This window comes from Hordeum vulgare, chromosome 3H (genome assembly GCF_904849725.1).
Source record: "Hordeum vulgare subsp. vulgare chromosome 3H, MorexV3_pseudomolecules_assembly, whole genome shotgun sequence".
Lineage (NCBI taxonomy): Eukaryota > Viridiplantae > Streptophyta > Magnoliopsida > Poales > Poaceae > Hordeum > Hordeum vulgare.
Window position 1 is genome coordinate 370,247,103 of NC_058520.1, and position 20,498 is coordinate 370,267,600.

General features: G+C 47.1%; 1 protein-coding gene and 1 long non-coding RNA gene across 3 annotated transcripts; both read left to right on the forward strand.

The window, feature by feature from the left end:
- The first annotated feature begins 1,966 nt into the window (after positions 1–1,966).
- LOC123439973 lies at positions 1,967–4,193 on the forward strand. The gene is made up of 2 exons (XR_006630238.1): positions 1,967–3,425; positions 3,929–4,193. It is a non-coding gene; the product is annotated as an uncharacterized LOC123439973 (long non-coding RNA).
- Positions 4,194–6,906: 2,713 nt separating this feature from the next.
- On the forward strand, positions 6,907–19,030 carry LOC123443886 (centromere protein C-like). Of its 2 annotated transcripts, none has more exons than XM_045120432.1 (16): positions 6,907–7,203; positions 7,477–7,700; positions 7,852–7,934; positions 8,021–8,123; positions 8,487–8,689; positions 8,763–9,316; positions 9,424–9,585; positions 9,677–9,707; positions 10,446–10,519; positions 10,918–11,032; positions 12,712–12,794; positions 12,953–13,067; positions 13,528–13,610; positions 17,782–17,890; positions 17,998–18,105; positions 18,568–19,030. In XM_045120432.1, exons 1-16 carry the CDS (start codon positions 7,066–7,068, stop codon positions 18,690–18,692), a joined length of 2,310 nt encoding a protein of 769 aa, XP_044976367.1. In that variant the 5' UTR covers positions 6,907–7,065; the 3' UTR covers positions 18,693–19,030. The 2 variants fall into 2 exon arrangements, with proteins under 2 accessions (XP_044976367.1, XP_044976366.1); XM_045120431.1 differs by having other exon boundaries at positions 6,908–7,203; positions 17,779–17,890.
- Positions 19,031–20,498: the final 1,468 nt, after the last annotated feature.

Sequence of the window (20,498 nt, forward strand, 5' to 3'; positions counted from 1 at the left end):
TCCCGAACCCATAGGGTCTACACACTTGAGGTTCGATGATGCTAGGGTTACAGGGAAATAGTGTACATGGTTACCGAAGGTTGTTTGGAGTCCCGTATGAGATCTCGGACGTCACGAGGAGCTCCGTAATGGTCGAGGAGCTGCACAAACCATCAATCAAGCCGTCTCCGGAATCGGCGTGCACCCGCTCACTCGCACACTCCGAGCCTCCAACCACTGCGACAACCGATTCATGGACTCCGGCTCCACCGCATCCAGCCATAGGGTGTGGACCATCGCCATCCCAGCCTTCTAAAGCCGCTCCATGGACCACACCAACTCGTTCAGACGGGCCTTGGCAGCAATCCCAACCTCGTCCATGGTCTAGGCGGCAAACACTCCTATATGGACGCCCAATGTGTGCTGCTCTTCACGGTGGGCCACTATCGCCGCTTCCGCCTCATCCCACGTTCTTGGGAAGAGATCCGTGCAAGGGGGAAAGAGTGTGTGGTGTAATAAAAGGAAAAAGGACCAAGACCAAGGCGGCACAAGAATAAAAAGTCAAGGCAAAGAAAACTTACCTGAGAGAAGGGCGTCCACCTCGTGCGCCTCCTCCTGCACCTCTCGCTCCTTGACCGCCCATGCTTTTGTCTGGCGGGCGTGCTCATCATGCGCAACACGCGCCGTCTCGACTACCTCCGCCAACTGGTCGTCCTTGGCCTTCATGGCCTTGCGGTGGGACACCTCTCGCTGCTCCAGCTGCACGCGGTGAGCCGCGTCCCGCTGCTCGAGTTCCACGCGATGGCCCGCCTTGCGGTCCTTCTTCTTTGCCTAGAGGAGGTCCGGTTGGGCGTAATCCTCTTGCAAGAGATCCCGCTGTTGGACGGCTTGGGCCATCCACCTCCGGAGATCGGCCGACTGGTTTTCAGCCTCCCGGTACCGAACCAGCAACGTGTTATAGGCGACCACCCGGCGATCATGGTGGGCCTGCAAAGAACAAAGGAAAAAAGATTGCCGCGGGTAAGACTTGACCTGGCTGATTTCCAGTCGGCCTGACTCTCGGGGGCTACACCAAGTGCGTGTGCTGGCGCGCTCCCACTGAAGAAATTCGAAAGAGAAAGAATGAGGGGGCAGAACGCTTACCCCAACAGACTTCTTGAGATGGAGTAGTCGCTCTTGTGCCGCCTGGGCTTCTTGTTGTGCCTGCTTGCGACACTCGGCAAACTCTACAATAAGCACGGGGACCCCGCCTCCTGGTAAGCCAGGAACCCCTCCTCCGAAGTTCCCGCCGGCTACGACCCAACTCTCTAGCGGCTGGGTCCTGGCGTTGGTGCCGGCCCCGGCTGCAATCGGGCCGCGCGATGACACGATGATGGCTCTGGCTCCTGAAGATGCGCCCCAACCGGCTCCTTCGATGATTCGTCCCCGCGGGGGTCCTTCGTTGCAGGGGCCTCGACCTCCGTCGCTCTGTCTCCCGCCTTTGCGACCGGTTCGCTGACGGCGTCCGCCTCATCGCCCGGAGCCGCCATCCCCGGCGATGGGATCTTTGGGCCCCTCCGACGCGATGTCGGGTCCTTCCGACGCGTCATCGGGCTCCTGCTCCAGCCCCTTGGCGGCATCTGCCGCGCTCGCATCTGCGCGCGTCGCTTTGTTGGCCCGCACACATGCGCATCCGCCTCTCGGTGTCCGCATGTGGCCGGCGTGATCAACTCGTCACACAGCCACCCACCATCTCTGCGTGCTTATTTAATTTGCTGGCCCATCCCCACCCACCTTTCTCCCATTATTATATTGTCATAGTGATGCTGCCCACTTGTTTTCCGTTGAATACATGTGCTGACCCATTTAAAAAATTGGACACAAACAGACCGACAAACGGACAAAAATCAACAACAAGAAGCCACGGAGGAAGGGCATCCTCTCGCTTATGCCACGTCGCGGATAGGGAGAGACAGGTGCTTCCGCGCGTGGGTGAGGCACGCGCTTCTGTGCATGTGTGGGGTCCTTCGTTTCCTTCCGAAGGCAACTCTGCATCACACGTCAATGTCCTCGTCTCCATGCCTCCTCTCACATCTCATCAGTCATCACCTCCACCAACAGGCCACCTCCTCTCCCCCCCTTGTTTTAGAGAATTCTCCTACCCATTTGCCTCTGAATCACGGATCATGATCCATGGAGGTGGCCGGCACGGACGTCATCAAGAGATAGCCAGCCAGTGTCGCTCGAGGGAGACGGGGTCTCGATGGCGTTGAGGCATCCTCGCCGGGCGCTCGGACCATGATCCCTGTGTCACTGCTCTTCCTATTCATGGCAAACGACGAGCACGGTGAGACCTTTCTTGTTAGCTTTATCGATTTGCAAATAGATAGGTCCCCAGTGCGGCGACTCCCCAAGGCGAAGAAGAGGCGTGGTCACGTCTGAAGGCGAGTTAGGAGATAAGCCAGTCCTGGAGGAGGTGATCTCCGACGCCGGCATCCTTGTCGTCGATCTTTCCCATGCGACGCGAGCACTAAGATAATCTGTTTGGTAAGGATCAACCAACCACAACTAATCCATGGCTCGGTAATGCAACGGCGCCGTCGCCAGCGGGATCAAGCAACAGTTTGGTCAGACTCTGACTTTTTCCTTCCCCAGCCGCCGCCTTGGACATCGTCCCTGCTGCCTTTTTTGTGCGCGTGTGTGTTTGGTTTTGCTTTCGTTGGTCCGTTTCACTACTTGCCATATCTGAATCATGTGAAGGTGCGTGCGTTCGTGCATTGGAATTTCCACCACACTGTAGAGCAGCCGTCAGGTAGCTGCAATGTGTTGGTCCACAGGGCCCTGAATGATTCTTCGTAGATCCATATTGAGCTTGCTTGATTGTTACTTAACTACGATCTCTTGCATCAGTGTTGTGCTTACCTTTTGTGTTGTAAATGCAGGGGAAGGGGTGAGGAGTTAGTTGCCTGCCATTTCATCAGGCCATGGTGTGGTGTAGCAGTGGCCTTCACATCAAAATAACGAGAGCTTTTAGATGATCTCGAGATGGTGAGGAGCCGAGAGTACCTAGATTGTGAAGGACAGACTGTCATGCTGCCTATGCGCCATCGACCCATGTGGATAATCATGCTATTGTGCCTCGTCTGTGTCGCACTGATCGGGGCGTATGTGTACCTCCCGTGGCACTACTCGTAATGCTACCTCTTTGCTTCTAGCGTCTGCACACTATTCAAGGATTGGCTCCTGTCCATTTGCTGCCGGAAGCGAACTGATGACGAGATCATCTCGGACGCTCTTATCAAGGATATCATTGGAATGACCATGTCCGCGTCAAAGAATCTAAATATTGCTTTTATGTTCTTGACACCTGGTTCATTGCCCTTTGAGAAATTATGGCAGAAATTTTTGCAGGTTTGCCTGATTTCACCTCTTGTCCTTGTGCATGTCTGCTAACCGGTGATGCCAAGGTATCATCAAATCAAATGGTTGCTCCCCTTGGTGATCCGGTTTGTTGTGATTGGTGCTTGAAAATTAGGGTGATAGTAGTCTACTTTGTGGCTAATTCTTGTTTTCTAAAAGAATATATATATCATGCCCGTTGGTGAATTACGAATTCTAATGTAGCATTTATGTGCTTGATTTACTTGCTCCACATGAATAGATTGTGTACATAAATTGTGATGCCATATATCACATTCCATGATATAGCATTCATGATATACAAACCATTATGCATTCATAGGCCAATCGAAATCAGCTACTCAAGATCTTTGTGGTGTAATCCTTGAGACTACACTCATATAGTATGTGCTTGCCACCTGTTTGTTCTTATGCTTGTCCGCGCTTACATTTTTTATTTACTCTAGATTCATTGCCACATTGTTTGGCCATTATGTTGTGTGTCCGTCCCCGTGGGTAGGTCTCCGTGAGATTGGGTGTGTTTGATGCGCCTATTTTCTCCTATATGCAGGTTTGCCCAAATTTATTCGATCCATGCCAAAGTGACATACCAATCGATAGGTGGTTGATGAGCTACATTATTTTAAAGGTGGTCTATGCCAAAATGACCGAACAAGGGTGTGCGCAGGTTCTTGCAGAAGCATAGTGATGATGAGACATTTCTTGTTGCTGATTATAAACTTGAAAATGATACATAGTATTTTTAAAGGTGATTTATCCATGGAAATGATGTGTTTGTCAATTGCTTAAGGGTGATTAGTATTTACATGTTGCAATTTCCTTATTATTATAATACTTAAAATGCTGCTAATCTTAGGGGATGTCACATGCATGTTTGTTTGCTCTGTTATTTTTCTTATGGGCTTTCACATCGAGGTTCACCTGCCAACAATATAACCATGACTATGTTAGAAGATGGTACATAAAATGTTCAGGCCACTCTCAAGTTATTTGCATTCAAAGCTATTATTAGTAGTTACACAATAGTGTTCACCTGCTATGATGGGTACTTCCACTGTAGAACTTATCCTATCTGAATGCTAGAAGTTTCTTAATCGTTAATTTGATTTTTAGAATTTTAAATATTGATCTTTCATCATGTCGGTGCCTTCTAGAGATTAAAATTCATGTTTAATTCATAGACGACACAAACCTCTGAGTTGCTACACTGATGATGTTGATTGGTTCTGGTGTATGAGATCTCTTATGCTGAAACGTTCTGGTGCTTTGCTAACTGATGGTGGTTCTTAGTACTTGTTAAGAAAAACTTAACGCTAACAACCACTGGTTTATTTTTACTTGAGAAAAAATATGGACTCATAAAAATAAATGCACAAAAGGTGTAATTAGGCGCTTAAGCAAGGCAAGTGCCCCACAAACATGTTCAGGAGGCCCGTCATTGACGGACCCCAACCACTAGTTAAATAAAATCGTCGTTCGTGTGAATCGATAGTTAAATAAAAGGGAATCGTTTCCCACCCATGCGCCGGCCGAACCGACGCGTCGGTCGCCCCCTGGTTCGCGCGGGCCCTTGCAACATTTTTCCCATCCGCGCGCTTCTCCGGTCAATGGATGCAACATTTTTCGTCTAAATATGTTGCAACCTGCGTCATTTTTGCTGCAAGCGTTTTTTACTATATTTTGTTTCAGTAAAAAAAGCCGCATATACATTTGGTTGCAACTCTAGTTCGTCGGATTTTTTGTTACAATCGATGTTTTTTACTTTTTGCTACAACCGTATTAATTTTTTCTACAACCGGCATCATGTTTTGGTGTAACCGTTCACTAAAAAGTTGCATACGCGTCACATAAATTTTTGTTACAACCGGCGTTTGACTTTTGCTACCACGTACCATCAGCTTCGTTTTTTTTTCCTACGATCACGTAGATATCTTTTTGCTACAAATTTTGTTTTTTGTTGCAACCGTTGAAAAAATTGCTGCATGACATCGAAATTTTGCTGCATAGGGAGGAAAATGTTGCATGCTGATCCAACGGTGCGGACGGCGCGGGGTTGGTGGATCCTGCGGCCCGCTCGCGGCCGGCCGAAAATCTGGCCCGGCGCGCCGGCGTAGAGCACCCCCCTAAATAAAATCGTCATTCGTTCGTGGCCATAGTCTCGTACTCCAATAATGCTAGACCTACAAAAACTTACAAAAGTTTACTTAACCTTCCAAACTAACTCTTCTCCCCCCCTGATTTTCAGTGGGGGTGGGGCCCCTTATCCCTCAATAACCAATCACAATCTTACACATCAGTTTGTACGTAAAATCTTTAAGGGAAAGTCTTACCATCCACCCACTGATCCGGGTGATCCATCCGCCGCCCGCTTGTCCGTTGGATCTGGCCTCGATCTGATCGCGAACCGCTTCTTGAAACTGGATCGTTGTTTCAGAAACTGGGCAGTTGTTTCAAAAAACTGCCCATCCGTGCCTCCGCCTCCGCCTCGGCCCCGACGACCTCGCCGCCGCCGGCCTGCTGCGTCTCGTCGCCCCTCCACTGTCGGCCTGTTGCGGCCCCGTCACCCCTCCGCCGTCGGCCTGCTGCGGCCCCGCTGCCCCCTCCGCCGCCGGCCTGCCCGCCGCCCCTGCTCGCCCTCCGCCGCCGCCCCTGCTCGCCCTCTGCCGCCGCCCCGCGCCACGACCCCGCCCTGTCGGCCTACACCGCGGCCCTCCGTCGCCGGCCTGTCCGCCGCCCTCCGCGGTCGGGGCAGCTCCGCAACTGGCCTGCAACATTTGTACAACGGGGTCGTGGTTTCTGCAACTCAGCCATTGTTTCAGGAGTTACGTAAATTATTTTCTGCAACGCGATCGTTGTTTCAGGAATTTTTTTGCAGCACGATTGTTGTTTTTGCAACGCGGCTATAGTTTCTGCAACCCGACCTCTGTTTCAGGAACTATTGGATGCGGGGACGTAGATCGGGCGGCTGCATCGATACATCCAGCGGCTGTTGAGATGGTGGATGTTTACTAAACATCCATCGGTGGACGCGTAGCAGCTCCCAATCTTTAAGTAAGGGTGTGTTTGGTTGGAGGGATATCCTCCCAGGGACAGGGATAACCACTTTTTTCTGTGGTTGCCATGCGTCTGGATCTGGGGCGAGGAGGGACAGAGTCAACCAGATGCTGGGAATATTCACAAAAAAAAGGGATGTGGCCAACCGCCAAAAACGGGCGGGCGGTGGCAACCACTCTGGGGCGGCCGGCGCGGGAGGGGCGGCCGACGCGGGAGGTGGCCGGCACAAGCGCGGGAGGCGGCCGGCGCGGGAGGATCCATCCTCCCAACCAAAAAAAAAAAAAAAGATAACCCTACACTTACAACAAAAAAGAGGGCTATCCCCAGCTACCTGGTTGGGGATACTCACAACCACCCCAGTCTATCCCTCCAACCAAACACATCCTAAGACTTTGTAGGTGGGGGAGTACGAGTCCCCCACCAAGGCAAACTTGCCCGAGAGGGAGAGGGTCACCCCGTCGCCTCCAGTCGCCACTCCAAAGTCCAAACTTGTTCAGCGGTTCAGCCCCACCCACTATTTTGATTTTTGAACTCCCGGTCTCAAATCTCCCAATCCCCTACCGACGCCGCACCTGAGCGCTACTGCCCCCTCGTGGCGGCGAGATCCAGACGGGGCACGGCCGCCGCCGGCGCATGTCCTCCGTCGACGCCGCGGGGAACCCCCTCCGCGCCTTCACCTCTGCGACGTCCCTCCTTTTCCGCACCCTTGGTCCTGCCGCAGCCTCCGCATCCCCCTCCAGGTCCCCTGGGGCGCTGCTCGGCGGATCCCTGGTACTCTCCTTACGCTACCCTCCGCTCTCGAACCGCTGCGCGTGCGCGTGTTTGCTTGTCTTGGCTCATCCGGTGTTCGACCTCACTGGGGACCGAGGGTTTCGTTTTTTCTTACAGCGGGGCTGTTTTTTCCTTTTTGGGATTACAAGTTTTCTTTATCCTCCAAGAAATATACACGGGATAATCCATATAGATATAGGGGAATAAGTCACAAACTATCTGCTGTTTCAAGTGATTGCTGGAGCTACTCTCACAATGTCTGGTCCGGTGCAGAAACGATCCAAGGAGCTGATGGAGCAGACCCGTTTGGTCTTGAAGGAGCGGGGGGACATCCAGAAGCTCTATCAGGAGGATCGAGTGAAAGCTGCTGCTGCGGATGGCCTGCCGGTGCAGACACGATCCAACGAGCTGATGGAGCAGGCCAGCCTGGTCTTGAAGGGTAGAAGGCCTGGGCTGGACCGCAAGCGGCCTCAGTTCTCTCTCATGCCCCTCCAAAGGCAATCAACTTGCTTGTTCTAGGCTGTTACTTTTCAGATGTTGCTTTGGCGACAGCTTGTGGAACGATATGTTCATAACTCAGTTGCATTCTGCTATAGTGAGCTGTGAATGGAGTTCAAATAACTTTGTTTTGATGCTACTGTTTTGCAGCATTTCCGTGAATGTTGATTTCTCTCAGTTGCATAGCATTGACGATCCAGAGGAATACTTCTTAACCCTGGAGCGGTTAGAAAGTATCCCCATCACCCCCTTCTGAATTTTGGTAGCAAGTGAAACAGTAAATGATAGTAATGCTCTAACATGTTATTCATGAATGCAGAGGCTGACATGGAGATAAAAAAGCTAAGGGGCGAGCTTCCAACAATAAAAGCAAATTATGATCGGCCTATAAAACCACCCCAGAAGCGGCCTGGAATGTCGAGGTATGCTGCCTATCTTGTTCCATGTTTTATTTGATAATAAACTGCTCTTTCTAACTTGTGTTAATGTTTAGAGATGAGTTTATTCATGGTATGACCTTAGTAGCCATTCGTGTAATATAGCCTCCTGTGCTTTGCAAAAAATTAATTTGGATTTCTTTACATACTTATCATCTTGCTGTTGCTTCTGGTTGCCATTGATTGAAGTAGACAGTCGGTATTAAGAAAGCGCACTTTTATGTAGCTAATCCATATTGACCTATCATCACTTTACAATAAGCTATTGGTTCTTGCCAACTTGTTATGCACCTGTAAGCGTCCATCATGAAATTGAATTGACCCATGCTTTGTTTTGTTAACTATCAGGAGAAAATCGGTCTATTCTTACAATTTTAGTGTGGACATGGATACGTCAAATGTTATTGAAGCACCCATTTCCCAGATGGGAACTTCAACAGAATCTCAGTCCACTCAAGATGATACGCCTCCTTCAGTTCCCGAAAGAACTAAGTCACCGGTCCCTTCAAGTTCTAGCCAATGTGACATACGAGATGTCTCAACGAGAGAAGGTTAAAAAACGCTCCTCATTTCTGTTGCAACTATTTCAATCTAGATTTTTTTAATATAATAACCTCTATACAGATTCATTTGCTAAGAGGGATAAAAGTGCCACTATGGATTCCTCACTGTCAGCATTGAAAAGTTTGGATGAATCTAAAGAGGAAAGCGTGTTGCGAGAGAAGTTACAGATCAAAGAAATAGACATAAGGGAAGTTAGTATTCCTGACCTATTCAATGTTCCTGGTAGGCCTGTAAGAAGCACTAAGCAGAAGTATCTGACGAGTGATCATACTCCAGAAAGACCTGTATTAGGGAGCCACCATGCTCCAATCTCGAAATTGGGGAAACACATACTTGGTGGAGACATTCTGAACGATAAAGCAGATCTTTCAGAAGACGATGAATCTGATAATTCTTCAGAAACTGTTGTGGATAATCAATCGCAGGCGCACAGTTCTTACAGTTCTGTTGTTTTGACGAATGGTGAGGCCTCTACTGCAAGGGAGACCCCAACTTCAAGCATCAAATTTCCAGACCATGTTCTTGAACCAGGAAGTTCTCCACTTGGTGCATGCATAGATAGTGAAGTTGCCAAAGAAACGGATGCATCTAGCCGACAAAATGTTCCATTAGAGGTAGTTAGTTACTATTGAACTTGTTATTAACTTTCAACTTGTTTATTACTTAATCTCTCCTGAACCATTCACTTCACTGCACATTTATGTTTTATTTTGTTCTTCAGGAAGAGCACATGCCAGTGAATCGCCCATTTACCGAGAGGCCAAATAGTGAACCAGAAATTTCTTCTCATCATTTGGAAGGTGGAACAACAAAAGTGCCGGGTAGTGCACCAGGTAGAAACGCGTCTGTGTTGCATGGTGAAGATGACAATATTGGATATCAGGCAAGTTCCTGCACAAACTATTACTTTCAATTATAGGCCCCATTCTAGTGTGCTTAACATGTAACATACTTTGATTCCTATTGTGTGACAGGGAGTGCTTGGAGGAGACATGCTTGTGCAAGGTACCTACTTTCCTTGCAATTTTTTGCTGAACGTATACTCTCAAAAGAGTTGTAACATTTTGCTCATCAGAACTGAGGACTCAAGATTTAGCAAAAGAAAGGGAACAATTTTATTTATTGTACCCCCACGTTAGAATGGACTTTTACCGCTTAAAGAAACAAGATGATAGTACATTATCACGAAGTTGATTCTGCTCTGGCAATATTAGTTTCCTAGTATGCTATTTTGGAGTCAGACATACTATAAGCAGCATGACTCCCTTGAACCACCCACAGAAAGTTTGTGCATGCTATTCTGGACATGGACAACAGGAATCATAAGCTGCATGAGGTTTGATGATTGTTTCTAGAGATTTCGGACCTATACGGGTGGATGCATTCCTTCAAAGAACCGGGCCACTTCGAAGCATGGGTTTTGATTAATAGCATATACATGGTTTTTCTCTATTAGTTGACTTGAGAGGATTATGATGTCTTATTATAATGTTATGTGTTAATCATTTTTCTAATGTTTGGTTGCAGCATGCCTTCTTAACTAATTACAATAAGTGCATTTTTTTTCTTACTGGCAAAACTTTACCCCTCAAACACCACAGCTTGTTTTGTTGCATTTACATGCGCAGTTCTAAAGCATATTTTCTTGTTTTGTTGAGGTCTAAAGCAGACTTCCAAACATGTCTGTTTTTGTAGATTTCTCTTTTTTACTGTTTGGTGAGGTCTAAAGCATATTTTCTACAGATGAACCAATCCATCCACCGGAAATACCTCCAGATGCGCATAATCAGTCTCATATTCAGGATGAAGATGTTGAGGTAGGCTTGTTTCAATAAGCACTATTCTCCTTTGAAATTGCTGTTGTAAACTGAGCCTAGCTCAGTTTGTGTGACTGTTGTACTTATTTCTCCACAATTGCCACTGTAAATAATCTTATGGAAGTAAGTAACTTAGGTTAGCATCTTTCTCTATCTTTTCCTCTAGTTACATATGGATAACCTACCACTTTGCCATAATATGCTTTTCTAACATATCTATTCATTGAACCCTCTAAAGCTGCTACACAATTAAGGCGTAAGCACTGATGCACTACTTATTCCCTTCACATGCAGTGATGTCACATCCTGTGCATTCTTTTCTTAAATGTAGAAAAAAATTACATATTTGCCTGCTCTAAAGAAAATGTTATTTATGCCTGTCTTTTTCGGACTTCCAGAAACAGGCAGTTGATATAAGCCATGAACTCCCTCTGAGCAAAGATGGTAGGCAAAATGCAGTCCCAAAAAGAAAAAACAAGAAGCAGTCAGCAAAGAGAGGAAAACGAATTTCAGGTCTTGCATTCTTTGTTTGACACCTTTCTCTACTTTTTAGCTGCTTTAAATTACTTAGTAAGTTAGTGTATGTTTAATGACTTAGTTTTTTTTAACTCTGTGGAGTTGCGGAAGAACCTAGGTAATTATTGTCATGAAGATGAACACGTAGATGATTAGATTAAGGAGTAGAGCATAGGTTTGAGAGATAATAGATGGATTATCTCATCATCAATGATCAATAAATCATTAACTGGTAATTGCTTGGTTGGCTGGCGATAAGGGATTAATAGGCGGATCGGCCAGTTAATTGGCTACTCGGTGACCCACTGAGTAGGGATTAATTGGCCAGTTAACTGATTTATCGTCCGATATTTTGAACAATGCTTGCCATTGTTTGGTTCATAAATCATAATTGATGAATACAGTGCCCCTTACTTGATCCCCAAGTAATAAATAATTCAAAGGATACTGGTAGTACAGTCTTACAGTCTCTCTAAGTCTAAGCAGTACCTGTGAATTTGAACTGAACCTATACCTTGAATAGACTTCCACATGTTGTTGCCTGTAGTACTGAGGACTAAGCATTCAGCAAAAGAGAGAAAAGGATCGTATTTTTATTGCCTTCCGAACTACATAACCATGACACCAATTTTTGACATTGCTAAATTTAAAAAAATAATATGGTCAAAAGAGAGAGAAAGAGTAACATTGTTCATGAACTTGAGATAGTTCACCTGGGATGATTGGATGATGCTTTAGTCCCACCTCTTAGCTGACCTATTATTCTTTAATCTCCTTATCCTTCAGCACTATCCTGTGAAAAGTTGTAACAGCAGCCAAAGTCCTAAATATGGTTAGTTGCCTACTTTATGGGTGTTATTATAGGCTTATAGCAGTGTTTTTCTCCAACATGAATATAAACTTTTACTGCTTCAAGAAGTGAGATGGTAGTACAGATTCTGAAGAGCAACCTTTATGCTGTGTTGCTGAGCTACGTAAAGAGACACGTTGGTGTTGTATTATCATGAAATTGACCATATTATGGCATGGTAGTGCTAAGTTTCCTAATGATGCCATTGCGGAATCAGTACATGCTATCAGCTGCATAGCTTATTGGAAACTAGGAATCTCCTGTACAGCATATACACATGCTATTCTGAACCCTAGTAACAAATTTGTGCAAAGGAATCTAGTATCATTTCCATTTGCTTCATGAAATCAGGTGATTGTTTCTAGCCAGGATTTGGGACCTTTGTAGGATGGGTGTGTTCCTCCAAAGGAGCATCATAATCCTGAAGCATTGGCATAATTAATAACCTGGAGGGATAATTTATACCTAGGCACCACTTTATGCGTATAGGGACATGTTAGCACTGTCTTACTCGTTTTGTGAATAGCATAATGACCACTTCCCTGAAAGCATGGATAGAACAACGTCTTACAGTTTCAGTATCAGTATCAGCCATCAAGATAGTAACTGATGGTGACATGTGGATGCTGTAACACACCACTGTATCCAAGTGTTGTAAAAGTAGTAGCCATAGAGTTTGTCTCTATGTCTAGGAGCAAACTGTACATCTCTACCAGTTGTTTCAGATTTGGTCTTCCATGCTTGTACGAGTCCACGACTCATTTTATGTGCCATTTACATGTACACTTGTTATCTAGTCTTGCATTAAAGCTGGTTTTCTATACAGATAAGCCAATCCATACATCAGAAATACCTCCAGAAGATACTGTCCCACAGAATCAATCTCATATTCATGAAGGAAACTTCGAGGTAGGATTTCTTAATTAAACACCATTGTCCTTTTAGTCGTAGCTTTGGTATTGCAGCCGTAAGGAACTGAGCTTAGCCTGTGCATTTTCTAATATAGAAAAAGTTGCATATTTCCCTGCTTTCAACTCTTTTTATGCCTACCATCTTGGACCTTCCAGAAACCTGCAGTTGGTACAAGCAATGAACTCTCCCTGAGCAAAGATAATAAGCAAAAGCGAGTTCGAAATGACGAGTCTAAGAAGCAGCCATTGAAGAGAATGAAAAGAGGGGCAGGTCTCGTTTCTGCCTATTCTGCTTCATGTTACTGTTTAATACTCCCTCCGTCCCAAAATAAGTGTCGTGGTTTTAGTTCAAATTTCGACTTCTTTGATCAAAGCCACGACACTTATTTTTGGGGGAGTAGTTTGTAATGCATGTAGGCACATACTCTAGATGATTCGTGGATATTTAACATTCAATTATTTTGGCTACAAGGATTGCTCTTAGCTAGGGTATGTGCCTTCATCAAATACAGAACCTTTATTGTTACTGTTCCATATACATGTAGTGCTACAAATTAATCTTATAAATCTGCCAGCTGATTTTAATTTCCTTTTGTTATTATGCTGTATGCTTTGTAAATATATAGTATTGCACACATGCTTTAAGCTGCTCTATATTACTTGGTATAAATAAATTTCATGACTTGAACATTCCTCTGCATGTGAAGTACTGAAGTATACTTTTGTTACAGAAGAGACAAGCAATCCGTTGGGAATACCCCTGAAAAATTGTGATACAGAGACTCAAATTCGTATGCAAGATACAAATATCGAGGTACATTTGGTTCTTGAACATTCTCGCGTTTTAGCTTCTAGACCGAACCTTTTGTCCTAGTATAATCTTACATACTTCCCCCATTCCATAATGTAGTGCCTATATATTTTTTCTAAAAGTCAAACATTACAAACTTTGACCATATATATAGAGAAAAATAGATACGTCTAGAATACCAAATGCACATCATGGGATACATCATGATCTATATTTTCATAATTTACATGTTTGGTATTGTAGATGTAGACAGTTTTCTCTATAAACTTGGTCAAAATTGACAAAGTTTGACTTTCAGAAAAATCTCTATGCACTACATTGTGGAATGGAGGGAGTATGTGATATGCCACATCCAGTGGGCATCTTGTTCTGTTTATCTGTACAGTATTATAGGGATAGCATAAATACAGCTACGAAAAAGTCTTTGGAGTTCACTGTTCATACGGCAAGCTCATGTTATTCATGAGCATAAAGATGCTATATGGCTGAGCCTTAGCACATCACTCCATATTGAGGGGGCTGAATCGTCGCTTCTAGTTTAGTAGTATACTGTTATGGGTCGGCTGCCCTAGCGCAAAGAACATTATTGTACTGCAACATCCAGTAATCACTGCAAGTTATAAATCTCGGGATTACTACTAGGAGCTGAGCAGGGGAACTAGAGTAGAAGAAACCTGGTTTGGTGAAAGCTGAGATAATTTTGTCGCACCTTGTGGTCGCCACACAGTTGAGGATTGTCCTACCAGGGTCGCAGCAACCGCCTGCAAGGTACGCACACTTACATGGCAGCAATGTTCCGCATCGGAGTGCTAGAGTCAGCGTGTTAGTGCACATTAGCTATTTGATATATACATATATATGATGGTAGAAACTAGGGTTCTACCGGGTCTTGGCGGGAGGTTGTAGGGGAAAGAGGGGATTGACTGTGGTCGCCGGCGCAGGGGCGCCGTCTCGCACGGATGGGGGCGGCGGCGCGATGGAAGAGGCGGCTAGTGTTAGGGTACCGGCTCCTAGTTGGAGCCAATCAATATAGTTTGATCTTTGCTTAATCTCAAAAGTGCTGATTACATGACTATATATAAGTTCCCTAGGCTATAATAAACTAGGCTAAGCCCCTAATATTATTAGGATAACTGGGCCAGTTTGGCTAACTGGGCCTTTGGTCATAACATTTCTCCCCACCTGCGCAAACAGCTCGCCCTCGAGCTGGACATCTAGAAAATGTTGGCTGAACTCTTTGAGCTGCTCCCAAGGTGCCTTCGGAGGGTTGAGCTGGTCCGAAGTACGTCGTGCATCAAGGCCTGGAATGTCGCCGGCGCATTGGAGAGACCGAAAGGCATCACCAAAAACTCGAAGTGATCGTGATGGTAGCCAGAACGCAAGTCGAGCTTAGGGAATAAGCGTGGCCTTGGCGGCTCTTCCCGGAGCTCCTCCACGACCGGTATAGGAAAATTGATCCTCGTCGTCGTGGCAGTGAGAGCACGGTAATCGAGGCAGAAACGCCACGAGCCTTCGAGCTTGTGAACAAGGAGCACCGGTAAAAGGTCGCCGTGTCACTGCAGGAGATGAGCCAACAGGGGCGGGGAGTCTGCTATGGCGGTCGACAGCTGAGAGGGAACTGCTGGATAAGTGCCACCCCCGCCCTTCCACTGGCACCATGCGCCCTTGACGCCAGAAAGTCATGGTCAGTGCGTCGAAGTCCCAAAGGATGGGTCCAAGCGTCCGTGCGTCGAAGTCCCAAAGGATGGGTCCAAGCGTCCGCAAGAAGTTGACGCCGAGGATGAAGTCGTAGTCGCCCAAGTCGATGCAGACGCACGTGATGGCGAAGGACTCGTCACCGATGAGGATGGGAACCTGCTGCGCAATTCCATGGCAGTGGAGACGGTCACCATTAGCCATGGTAACTTGGAGCTGCTCGTCGTCCGTCGGCTGGAGGGCCAGGAGACGCATAATAGACGCGGGCAGGAAGTTGTGTGTAGAGCCCGTGTCCAGGAGAGCTAAGAGGCGCTCCCCATTAACCGTCACTGGCAACAGCATCGTTGTTTCCGCTCGTATGCTGGCAAGGGCATGCAAGGAGACCACGAGAGCGGTGGCTGCCGCCTCGGCAAGCCCGGAGAGAGTTGTATCCTCCACGACATAGTCGTCCGCCTCCAGGTAGAAGAGGCGCGAGCAGACGTGGCCTGGCACGTAGGGCTCATCGCAGTTGAAACATAACCCCTGGCGACGACACTCGTTTTGTTCGGCCGGGGTTAGTCGACGGAACGGTCGAGTTGCTGTTGTGGCGGGCGTCCTTGTCGCCGGCTGGGTGCAGACATAGCCGGCTGAGGGGATGGGCGAGGTGCCTGGGCCGGGAACGCCTGCTGCATAGCCACTGCCCGCTGCTCGAACGCGCGGGCATAGTACATGGCCGTCTGGATGTCCTGTGGTCCGCGCATCTCGACGTCCACGCGGATGTGGTCGGGGAGGCCGCCGATGAAGAGCTTGGCCCGCTGGCGAGTCGTCACGCCAGGCGCGTGACACGCCAGGGCCTGGAAGCGTTCGGCGAAGTCCTGCACCGTGGAGGTGAAGGGTAGGCGGCCAAGCTCCGCCAACCGGCTCCCTTGGATCGGAGGCCCGAAGCGTGGGAGGCAGAGCTCGCGGAAACGCTCCCATGGAGGCATGCCACCCTCGTCCTGCTCGAGAGCGTAATACCACGTCTGTGCGGCGCCTCGGAGGTGATAGGAAGCGAGCTAGGTGCGATGCGACATTGGCGTCCGTTGCCCCCGAAAAAACTGGTCACATTGGTCGAGCCAGCTCAGGGGGTCCTTAGTGCCGTCATAGGTGGCGAAGTCCAGTTTGGCGAAGCACGGCGGCGTGTGGGTAGGGCTGCCCTGGCAGTACGACTATTCGGCGCGGAGTAGTGCAGGGGTCGGCGTCGGGTACCCCTCAGGGCCGGCGAAGCTGGAGGGCACGCCGTACTGCGGGGGTGGCGCCGGTGGCGACTGGATGTGCGGCGGCGCCGTGTACACCGGCTGTGACGACCCGGTCACCCAGGCCGGTAGAGGCGGCGACGAGGGGGGAAACCGGAGCTGGTGGATCGACACCCCCCGCGTAGAGGTAGGGCCCGGCCCGGAGGTGGTTTGTGGCGGCGGCGGCAGTTGCAGGGTCGGCTGCAGCGGCCCGGCCGAGGGTGGCGGAGGCAGCTGCAGCGACCAGGCGAGCGCGGCAGTTGCCGCCAGCTGTGGCGGCTGCCAGGGCAGCCACGACGGCTCGACGTGGTCTGGTGGTGGCGTGACCGGCTGCGGCCCGTAAGGGGCGGCCAGGTAGAGCCGGATACCCTGAACGGCGGTGGCCAAGTCGCGGATCGCGTCGGTCAATTCCTCCAGGGTGAGGACAGCAGGAAGCGGCGCGACAGAAGAGGCCGGCGTGGGCAGTTGCGGAGCGCCAGCCATGGTGGTCATCGGGGTGGTGGTGGTGGACGGCAGTGGAAGGGTTGAGGTGGGCGGCGGCGAAGACATAATCGCACCGAAGCTATCTGATACCAAACTGGTAGAAACTAGGGTTCTACCGGGTCTTGGCCGGAGGCTGTAGGGGAAAGAGGGGATCGGCTGTGGTCGCCGGCGCAGGGGCGCCGTCTCGCACGGATGGGGGCGGCGGCGCGATGGAAGAGGCAGCTAGGGTTAGGGCACCGGCTCCTAGTTGGAGCCGATCAAAATAGATTGATCTTTGCTTAATCTCAAAAGTGTTGATTACATGACTATATATAAGTTCCCTAGGCTATAATAAACTGGGCTAAGCCCCTAATATTATTATATTATTAGGATAACTGGGCCAATTTGGCTAACTGGGCCTCTGGTCATAACATATGATCTGTGAAACATCATTATCAATCAATGCATGTGCTGCATACAGTTCATATGTGTTCTTTATATGGCTTACCCTGGCTCATTTTCAGTAACATCACAAACATAAATATAGCCCTGCATACTTGTCAATCAATATTAGTAACATTCAAGGAGTGATATATTATAGCAAGTCAAAACATAAAACACATTGATTGCCAAAAGGGCGTGTCACCATCTAGTAGATCCATGTAACTCGGGTAAGCAAGTTGCGCAACAAGCGATAGGGCATATATTGACCTCATGAGACTTCTGTATATTAATTTTCGTCTTTTTCTTTGTATTTCCAGCAGCAGACAGTTGATACTAGGGCTCCACGGTCCCCAAACAAAGGTAGATTGCAAAAGGAAGGTCAAAGGAGAAAGAAGAGGCAAGAAGGGAATAGAAGGAACAGCCTGGCAGGTCCTACTTCTACACGTTGCAGCATGCAGACATTTCTTGTTCCAAACAAGTATTCGTATATTACAAGGAAACTGATGTTCTTGTCTATTTTCATGGAATGCTATCAGCATTTGGTCTTGCATGGCAATCTGGCGTGAGACGCAGCACAAGAATACGGACCAGGCCATTGAGGGAGTGGCTTGGCGAAAGACTCCTATATGGGCGTATACATGATAGTAAGTACACCAATTTCTTTTTTCTTTTTTCTGGGAATGCCTCTCTGTTTGCTGCTTCACTCAAAATGCTGCTACCGACAAAGTCGCACAGTACATATTTACCAGTTCTTGGCAGTTCTATACATTTTCTGCCAAAACTGACATGCCTATGAGCCTGTCATCTGTGAACCAGTGCCTCTTTGTCCTGGCTAGTGCTTACTTGTTATAATCGGGCATAAACCACAATTTAAGCAGGCCAATTATATCTTAGTTAACTTGCTACTTGTGTATGTAAACTTGCGATCTCACAGTTTCACTCCATTTAAACTTGTTGAAAATCAAAAACTAGAACTTTCTGCTTGTGATGCTTAAGGTCTATGTTGTGAGATCTACATCCTGTCTAGGTACCATGCTGTTAGTTACTATAAATATGATACAAATGTTCACAAACTCACATTTGATTTGAACTTCAATCTGTTGCAGCAATGGTGTCAATCATCGGCGTTAAATCATATTCTCCCAGTGAAGACGGCAAGATTGAATTGAAAGTGAAATCCTTCGTGCCAGAAGAATACTCAGCTATGGTAGCTAAAGTCGCACAGCATTGAGGTTACTGGCCGTGACAAGTCTCACATTGTTCTGGGACAAAGCCGTTTCGTGGCTTAAGAGGGCCGGTCCCTTCTCTTCCTTATGGTAGCATTTCAGGTGCTTTATCATGCTCTGCCATCTATCTTTCTAAAAGAGACTTGCACAATGTAGTGCAATCATGCTGTTAACATCTAAAAGAGACTTGCAAAATGTAGTAATAGAGATACAAGAATGATCTTCACCTTTGTTAGCTGTTTTTAGTGTCATCTCTGGATGATATGATGTCAATTGGCTCTAGTTTATATATGCAGGAAGTCTCTTGTGGTATAATAAAATTATCGGATATGTTAATGCGTCAGAACCAGCGATGGCCTGCCATTCTGTATGTGTATGTGCTATTTGTATGATCGTATGTGTTGTGTCCTCCAAGTGAAAGTTCCGCAGAAGGGTTTTTTGGGCAATGTGCATTTGTAGTTGTAGGAGATGAGATGATTTTTGTGGTGTCATCTGCATCCGCACAGTTGAAGTGTGTTTTTCTTGAGATGAGGTTGGTTTTCATTTTTGATGGGAATAGACGAGGTTCGGTTAATGATTTTTTGGACAATGCAGGCCGGCTTTACTATTCTGGAGTGGCATTCATATTGCCCAGCACGTGGGCTTGGACTGTATTGTTGTTGACGGTGAAACAATTTTTTTTTTTGAGAACGTGAAACAAGAGTTAAAAACAGAAATTCAGTGCAACTCATAACAGTTAACCACAACTGTTAGACATTTAGTGCAAAACCATAACTAATTTTGAGATGCAGGACGATAACTCTTTTGAGATCCAAAACCATAACTATTTAGCCAATGTTCAGTAGCAAACCAATGGTTAGGAGGGGAGTGGTATCTCCAGCACATCAGGGATCAAGCTCATCTTTGATGCTTTGGTGTCTTTGTAATGTGGATTATTTTTAGTGAAAAGCGACGTTCCTGCTAATAGCGAGGCGTCTATGATAACTTCGTTAATCTTAGAGCTCTATGCCTGTAGGTGTTGTATAAGTGTGCATATGTGTCTAAATGTTGTAATCAATGTTACTAAAAAGAAACAAACGGTTTGGCCCACTTGACAAAACATATGATTGTTCAGGTCCATCATGTGTTAATCTAGGGGGAAAACCAAAGAGATGCGGGAGCCATGATTTTGGCAAAGGAGATGACAACATGGCCTTGGCGTGCTGAATGAGACTTTTGAGTTTAAAATCCCAAAAGTTGACCGCTGCTCCCTTGTCTACTCAATTATGGCTCCAAATCCTTCCCTACGCCTGATATTCGGTAATAAAGGTTTCTTTGATTTTAACAAATAAGAAATGAATCAAGAGTGAAAACCGGTAAATATCCGAAGTATTCAAAATGTCATCGAAAACACTATAAAATGGTGACATAAGTAAGCATGTATCATGCAATACATTCATGACTTTTATACGACAATCATTCATATAAACGAAGAGCGAAGACAACATGAGGAGCAAGGGAGCGTTGGTCCAATCTTAATTGCCAATCCAGCCATGACAATGGTTATGGGAGCTGGGACAACGGTGTCACACGAGACCCACAGGGACGATTCGGCTATTCACTCGTGATTCACCTAGCATGCATCCGAAATAAAGGGTAATATCATAATACCATTAGACAAAGGCATGTCCACTTTCATGAACCGGATTCTACCACGCCAATTCTAGTCATACACTTTTCTTGCACTTTAATTAGTTTTAGTGTAATCCTTTGCACAGCTTTCACTACTTTGTAACTTATCCAGATACTCCAATAGTCAATTCACTAGAGCC